The sequence below is a fragment of the Pseudorasbora parva genome, chromosome 11 (genome assembly GCF_024679245.1).
Source record: "Pseudorasbora parva isolate DD20220531a chromosome 11, ASM2467924v1, whole genome shotgun sequence".
NCBI classification, from domain to species: domain Eukaryota; kingdom Metazoa; phylum Chordata; class Actinopteri; order Cypriniformes; family Gobionidae; genus Pseudorasbora; species Pseudorasbora parva.
In genome coordinates this window covers 47,346,956-47,355,565 of record NC_090182.1, presented here as the reverse complement: position 1 = coordinate 47,355,565, position 8,610 = coordinate 47,346,956, and the positions used below count along the sequence as shown (strand labels likewise).

Genomic DNA, 8,610 nt, shown 5'->3' with positions numbered 1-8,610 from the left:
TAAAAAGCAATGAAATAAGCATAATAATAACTGCACAATAGAAATAATTGTAATTAATATAATAATAATAATAATAATAATAATAATAATAATAATAATTATAATAATAATAAATTATAATAAAAAGTTTAGAAGTGATTATGATTATTATAATATGATTATGATATTATTGATTATGGAAAGAGGGTGTTTAATTAAAAAAATGTGGATAATATAATAATATTTCCATAATAAATTAAATGCATATTATATATGTTATTTTGAAGATCTTTGCGCACTAGTCACACAGCGTTACAGTCAGTGCATTCAGACTATACAGTCTCTCTCTCTCTCACACACACACACACACACACACACACACACACACACACACACACACACACACACACACACACACACACACACACACACACACACACACGAGTCTGTCCATCCCACACTTCTCTAAGGATCTCTTTTCTTTATTTATCCTAGAGTCCGATCTTTACGGTAAGTGACCCGCGCTCTGCCAACGCACGCCGAATGTGCTGACGCTTCTCTCTCTCCGCTACGGTCCACGAGAGCGTGAAAACACACACACACACACACACACACACACACACACACACACACACACACACACACACACACACACACACACACACACACAGCGGCCCAGCATGAGAACGGACCTGGAAATAACCCTTTAATACGTCAGGAGCAGCACAGTCACAATAAACACACACACACACACACACACACACACAGGCTCTGTTGAGGGCGCCGAACAGCCATTTTGCTCCTGCAATTATGGATCATTTCCATTGCAAATTTTACATGCCTTCAAATCTACAAAATCTACATTTAAACAATAATATAGCCTGCATTTCACACGTTTTGGTCACACACATCTTTTTATTGGAATAAATGCTGTAAAAGGAGTGTGTGTGTGCGATGGATAACAGTGGTGTAAAAGATGCGTTTGCCATTTCTCTCCTGTAATGGATCATTTCATTTCCATACCTTCAATAATACAATAATATCAATAATATATATAATAACAATAATATCACACATTTTGGATTCGGTCTCTCACACACTTACAGTAAATGCTGTAGAGTGTGTGTACGATGGATAACAGTGGTGTAAAAGATGCGTTTGCATCTGATCTTAGTCCGCAATTACACACACACACACACACACTTACCTCGTGCTTTACCGTACACACAACCTGCCTTTGAGAAACAGAGTTATGTGTGTTTGTGTAGGAGTTAAGAGCTTTCGTAGGTAATAAAGTTGAAAAGAGGCAGACGCACAACACACACACACACACACTGGAGTAATTCATTCAGACGCTCAGTACACACACACACACACACACACACACACACACACACACACACACACACACACACACACACACACACACAAACACACACACATAAGAGCGAGACACACTGCATCAGGACAGAGATCCATTCATACGCATGCGTGTCCATTAACACCATTACACGAGCTCTGTCAACAGCCGTCTCAGACACACACTGATAAAAACACACACACACACACACTCATCTCACTCTACACAGATGAACACACACTTATCTCACACTCACTCACACACTGATGAACACACACACACACACACTCATCTCACCCTCACTCACTCTGACACTCACACTCACTCTCACACTCACTCTCTCACACACACACTCACTCTCTCACACTCACTCTCTCTCTCACACTCACTCTCTCTCTCACACTCACACTCACTCTCTCACACTCACTCTCTCACACTCTCTCACTCTCTCAGACTCACTCTCACACACTCACTCTCTCACACTCACTCTCTCACACTCACACTCACACTCACACTAACTCTCTCACACTCACACTCTCACACTCTCACTCTCACACTAACTCTCTCACTCACACGCACTCACTCTCTCTCTCACACTCTCACCCAAACTCACTCACTCACTCTCTCATACTCACACTCACTCTCTCACACTCACTCTCACACTCACTCTCTCACACTCACACTCACTCTCTCACACTCACTCTCTCACACTCACTCTCTCACACTCACTCTCTCACACTCACTCTCTCACACTCACACTCACTCTCTCACACTCACACTCACTCTCTCACACTCACTCTCTCACACTCACACTCTCACACTCTCACACTCACTCTCTCACTCACACGCACTCACTCTCTCTCTCACACTCTCACCCAAACTCACTCACTCACTCTCTCACTCACTCTCTCACACTCACTCTCTCACACTCACTCTCTCACACTCACTCTCTCACACTCACTCTCTCACACTCACACTCACTCTCTCACACTCACTCTCTCACACTCACTCTCTCACACTCACTCTCTCACACTCACACTCACTCTCTCACACTCACACTCACTCTCTCACACTCACACTCACTCTCTCACACTCACTCTCTCACACTCACACTCTCACACTCTCACACTCACTCTCTCACTCACACGCACTCACTCTCTCTCTCACACTCTCACCCAAACTCACTCACTCACTCACTCACTCTCTCTCTCACACTCACTCTCTCACACTCACTCTCTCACACTCACTCTCTCACACTCACTCTCTCACACTCACTCTCTCACTCTCACACTCACTCTCTCACACTCACTCTCTCACACTCACTCTCTCACACTCACTCTCTCACACTCACACTCTCACACTCACACTCTCACACTCTCACACTCACACTCTCACACTCACACTAACTCTCTCACACTCACACACTCACACTCTCTCACACTCTCACACTCTCACACTCTCACACTCACACTAACTCTCTCACACTCACTCTCTCACTCACACGCACTCACTCTCTCTCTCACACTCTCACCCAAACTCACTCACTCACTCTCTCATACTCACACTCACTCTCTCACACTCACTCTCACACTCACTCACTCTCTCACACTCACTCTCTCACACTCACTCTCTCACACTCACTCTCTCACACTCACACTCACTCTCTCACACTCACTTTCTCACACTCACTCTCTCACACTCACACTCACTCTCTCACACTCACTCTCTCACACTCACTCTCTCACACTCTCACTCTCTCACTCACACGCACTCACTCTCTCTCTCACACTCTAACCCAAACTCACTCACTCACTCTCTCATACTCACTCTCTCACACTCACTCTCTCACACTCACACTCACTCTCTCACACTCACACTCACTCTCTCACACTCACACTCACTCTCTCACACTCACTCTCTCACACTCACTCTCTCACACTCACTCTCTCACACTCACACTCACTCTCTCACACTCACTCTCTCACACTCACTCTCTCACACTCACTCTCTCACACTCACTCTCTCACACTCACACTCACTCTCTCACACTCACTCTCTCACACTCACTCTCTCACACTCACTCTCTCACACTCACTCTCTCACACTCACACTCACTCTCTCACACTCACTCTCACACTCACACACTCTCACTCTCACACTCTCACTAACTCTCTCACACTCACACTCTCACACTCTCACTCTCTCACACTCACTCTCTCACACTCACACTCACTCTCTCACACTCACTCTCACACTCACACTCACTCACACACTAATGGACACACACACACACCTCATCTCATACTCACACCCACTCTCTCTCACACTCAACTCTCGCTCTCTCTCACACACTAATGAACACTCAGACATCTCATCTCACTCACTCACACACTAATGGACACACACACACCTCATCTCATACTCACACCCACTCTCTCTCACACACACACTCACTCAAACTCACTCACTCACACAGAATAACAGTTCAGTTTAACTTGACAAATATATCACTGTGTTGCAGTAGAATAATACATTATCAAAACTTTAATTCATAGAAAATTACATTAAAATTAAAAATAAATTAATATGTTTGTTTTTTATGAATTCAGTAATTAAGTAGCTATTCACTGGTAAGAATTACAGTAACAAACATCACAGGCAATGGAAAATCTAAATATTGAGGAAATCTCCTTTAAAGTTTTCCAAATGAAGTCCTTAGCAATTCATATTACTACTAATAATATATTTTTCATATATTTACAGTAGGAAATGTACAAAATATCTTCATGGAACATGTTCTTAATATCTTAATGATTTTTGGCATAAAAGAAAATTTGACCCATACAATGTGTTGTTGTCTATCGCCACAGATATACTCATGAGACGCACGACTGGTGTGAGGTTCATTAACTAATAAATCATGCCGAGTCATGAGTTCCATAAGAAAAATATTTATATATAAATATAATATATTATATATAGATTTTTGCTCTACACACACACACAATATATATATATCAGAGTTTCCGCCAGAAAAAAATGGTGCCGGTCAAAGTGACCGGCAGAGGTTTCGTTTTCCGGACATTTTGATGATATGCCGGTCAAAAATTCCTGAAAGCAGTTTGTGTAACTTAAAAAAAAACACATAATCAGGCCGTATATGCAACATGTTTATTCGCCTAACTTTCAACTAGACGGGAAAAAAACATGAACGTCCGATTGGCGTCAATCAACCAATTTTTTTAACTCATAGGCGTAATTTGCGGGTGGGACAGGTGGGACATGTCCCCACCACTTTTTTATCTTGCTTCACGGATTAACCTAACTAATACAAACAAAACATCTCTGGTTAACTAGAAGAGTATCATTTAATTTGTTTGTTAGATAAGAGGCGATCGCTCGTTGCCGCTGTTATCAGTGGAGCAGATTTCTCTCGCGGCTCATGCAGTCTTCACACAGACGAGCGCTTTAATCTAACGCTTAACGCCGGTGCAGAGACTTTCTGTTTGTTCCGGTCAGATCACGAAACAAAATGCACAAAAACTGTTCCTGCTCTTGATGTACAGCCACTGATGGTATTCGGTTTTGATGAGAGAGAAAATAGGCTACGAGGGCAGATTAGAAACGAGAACTTCTGACAAGTTTAACAGACTAGCAGTGATTAAGCAAAGTGTGCAAATCTATTTGCCTTTATTCACGTGAAAAATCTTGGCACAACACTATTGTGTTTAGATGCAATAATTAAACGCAATTAATAAATTTAATTATAAACTCAGTATGTCTCATTTAGTTGGTAACATTTAAATTGGCCACCGTGTGAAATGACAAAATCATATAATAGAATATAACAGTATACTGATAACTGTAAGCAGGTAAGCACTACAAGATGTTTTTGAATGCATTAGAGAAAACGACAAAATTACTTATTCACAAAATTACGTGTGTGTATAAGTGCTACCTGTTTAAAATGTGCTTGCACCCGATCAGATTCAGTAGAAGGTAAAAAAAAAAAAATCCCTTAAACTTTAACATCCCGCTCATGCCCATCGCCGTGATCATCTGTATCCAGCTGGTTGTTTACCGTGAGTTCTGAACACTGCACCATGTGCTTATTTAAATCTTTTCGTTTCTACACATATTAGGCTACATATTCCTCATGTCTGTGAGGCAAGCCGAGTTTCAGTTTATTCGAGACGCGCTTCAGTTCATGAGCAATGAAAGCGATGGCTTCCGCGACCTAGTCCACTTATTTATTTCTTATTTATTAAATACATGCAATTAACCGAAGAAACCTTTATTAAAATTAAGAGACAATTTGTACAAAACGAAAGAAAGGCTTTTTACAAAACAAAACTTAATATTAAATTAAATATTACCACCAAAATCATTTCTGACCCACTTGCATCTTTGCACTTATAGCCTATCATAATCAGATGAAATCTAAAAATAATATTATAATATTTAAACATAAATATGAAGAAAAAAAAAACATTGTTTAAAGGCTACAACAAGTAGTAAGCTACAGATTTATGTCATGTCTGAGCTGGATTTGAACGAAAATCATTTTACCGGTGGGTTCATGAGCGCGCCTGCGGATTATTGAGCTGATCACACCGGCTCCGCTCCGCTCATTAGTCTTTAAAGGCTCGTTCTCGATGCTTACACGGGCAGGGCCGGTCTCTCGGGTGCATGGGCTCGGGTAGGGTTGGGCTTTATTTTTTTGAGCCGATCTACGCTCTAGTTCTGGCGAAAAATGTAGTGCTGTGCCGGCCTGTTGTCATAAATTGTTCTCGTGATGGAGCGGTAGTGGAGCGCTCTCGGAGCGAGTAAAAACCACAACACTCCGACTTTTTAAAAAAATCGCTCCTCACTCCATTCAAAATCTCGCTGCTCCACTCCTCACTCCGCTTCGCTCACATAGGCCTACTCTGCTTCGCAGGCTGTGGAGAATTGCAATCCTCCATAGCCACGGAGCGCTGTCATGACAGCGAGGGCATCACGTCGCAGGCTTACGGTATCGATAAGAGGCAGTTTTAATCTGACAATTTGACCGAAAAGATTTCATTTTGTCGGACATTTAATTTTTTTCCCGGCCAATGTCCGGTAATTACCGGACAACGGAAACCCAGATTATATATATAGATTCCTCCATTCCTCCTTATATATATATATATATATATATATATATATATATATATATATATATATATATATATATATATATATATATATATATATATATATTAGGGCTGTCAATCGATTAAAATATTTAATTGCATGATTGTCATGAGTTAACTCGCGATTAATCGCAATTTAATCGCACATTTTTAGCAATTGTAAATGTATCCTAAATTTAGTTTAAATTAAGTTTTTAATACTCTGATCAACATGGGTATGGACAAATATGCATGCTTTATGAAAATGTACATTTATTATTGTGAAACCATACTTTTAGTTGAAGCATGAAGACTAGACATATCAAAGGTCATAGATGTTTATCAAAGAAATTGTTCATGTCTCTTAAGCCTAAACGTAAAAAATTAAGATAAGCAGTGATTTCTCTTATTTTAAGAATATAAAGGGAGTTTTTACACTGGCAGTTTAATTCAGAGCAGGGCACAGTTCGTATGAAAAATTGGTAATGTGAAAGCTGTCATGCGGAAACTGAGCAAACCAGAACCACACCATACCTGGAGAAGGTCCATATTCCACAAGTAGGAATATAGCGCGGCCCCTTTAAGAGATCTGCGTTCCCTGTGGAACTGCCGGTATTTTGTGTGTGTGCCGAACTGTGCCACGATTCACTAGAACAGTGTGAGTAACGGACTCGGGAGCGCGCTTGTTTAGAAAAGTAACCTGTGCATTCGTTTTAGCCGATTGTAATGTATTTAGTTCAATAAAACACGTTTACTGTAAGGGGTGATGTGTTAATGATTTACCTCAGAATGAGCGAGAGTGAGCTTCAGTGCATCGCGCTCGGACTGCAGAGAATGCGCTTAGTGAAAAAACACACTTTTCTTATAGACCTGGAGTCTGATAAAAGTTAAACAGAAAATATGGTAGCTTGTAGGCAATGCACTTTTGGTTTAGAATAGTAATGTTAATGTCAACCCTTTTCTTTCCCTATTAATGTTTGCTGCTGCATCCTTTGCGTCTATGACTGCTCTCACTTTCTCCAACTACGGGCTATGCCACGGATCAAACAGAAAATGTGCGCTGCGTGTACGCACGTTAATAAATTTAGTGCCGTTAAAATTAATTTGCGCGTTAACTTTGACAGCCCTAATATATATATATATATATATATATATATATATATATATATATATATATATATATATATATATATATATATATATATATATATATAATACAGCACAATTTTTTATCATTTTAATTCCACTTACTTGAATTTGAATAATATTGTGCGGCTCAAATTCAGAAGTTTTTTTTATTGGAAAAAAGGCATTTGCAAGACATTCATAAAGACAAATACTACACTTAGAAAACAGAAAATATATTTTAAAAAACTTTTTTAAAATATTAATAAAATAAGTATCTCAACGATATTTACATTTTTTAATAATACTATTAAATAATTATTATACGTGCAGTTTTATGAGCTTTATTGAAAGTGAACGGACATGGAATATTTATGTGAACAAGAATTGCAGTCAAGAATAAAGTTCAAGTTTATTCTGAGTGTGTGTGTGAGAGAGTGTGAGTGTGTGTTAACTGTCAACTAATTGCTTGTGTGTGTGTGTGTGTGTGTGTGTGTGTGTGTGTGTGTGTGTGTGTGTGTGTGTGTGTGTGTGTGTGTGTGTGTGTGTGTGTGTGTGTGTGCGTGTGCATGCGTGATTGTGCGTCTGAGTGTGTGAGTGTGTGTGCGTGAGAGGATGTGTGTGCTTGAGTGTGTGTGTGTGTGAGAGAGAGTCTGCGTGTGCACATGTGTGTGAGAGAGTGTGTGTGTGTGTGCGCGTGTGTCTAACCTGGCAGGGTGATTCTCTTGAGAAAGAAGTCCAGCCCTATCGTCTGTTTATACTGTTTCCCGAAAGCCTCTTGTGCAAAGCGGATGGCGAGAGATGTCTGAGAACACACACACACACACACACACACACACACACACACACACACACACAGACACACACACACACACACACACACACATTAGAAGAGTTTCAATTATTCTCACCTATCCTGAGGCTCCTCACTTCCCTGTGGCTAGAGTATGAAATAATCTTTGATTGACAGGTGCTTCATGTCAAGTACCA

General features: G+C 40.3%; 1 protein-coding gene across 2 annotated transcripts in view; it reads right to left on the bottom strand.

Moving 5' to 3' along the window:
- rab28 (RAB28, member RAS oncogene family) overlaps positions 1 to 8,610 on the bottom strand; it is a 46,669-nt gene that overhangs the window by 26,915 nt on the left and 11,144 nt on the right. For both annotated transcript variants that reach the window (XM_067456713.1, XM_067456712.1), the window contains exon 2: positions 8,329 to 8,425. In XM_067456713.1, coding sequence (XP_067312814.1) covers positions 8,329 to 8,425 — 97 coding nt within the window. The remainder of the gene's footprint in view (positions 1 to 8,328; positions 8,426 to 8,610) is intronic.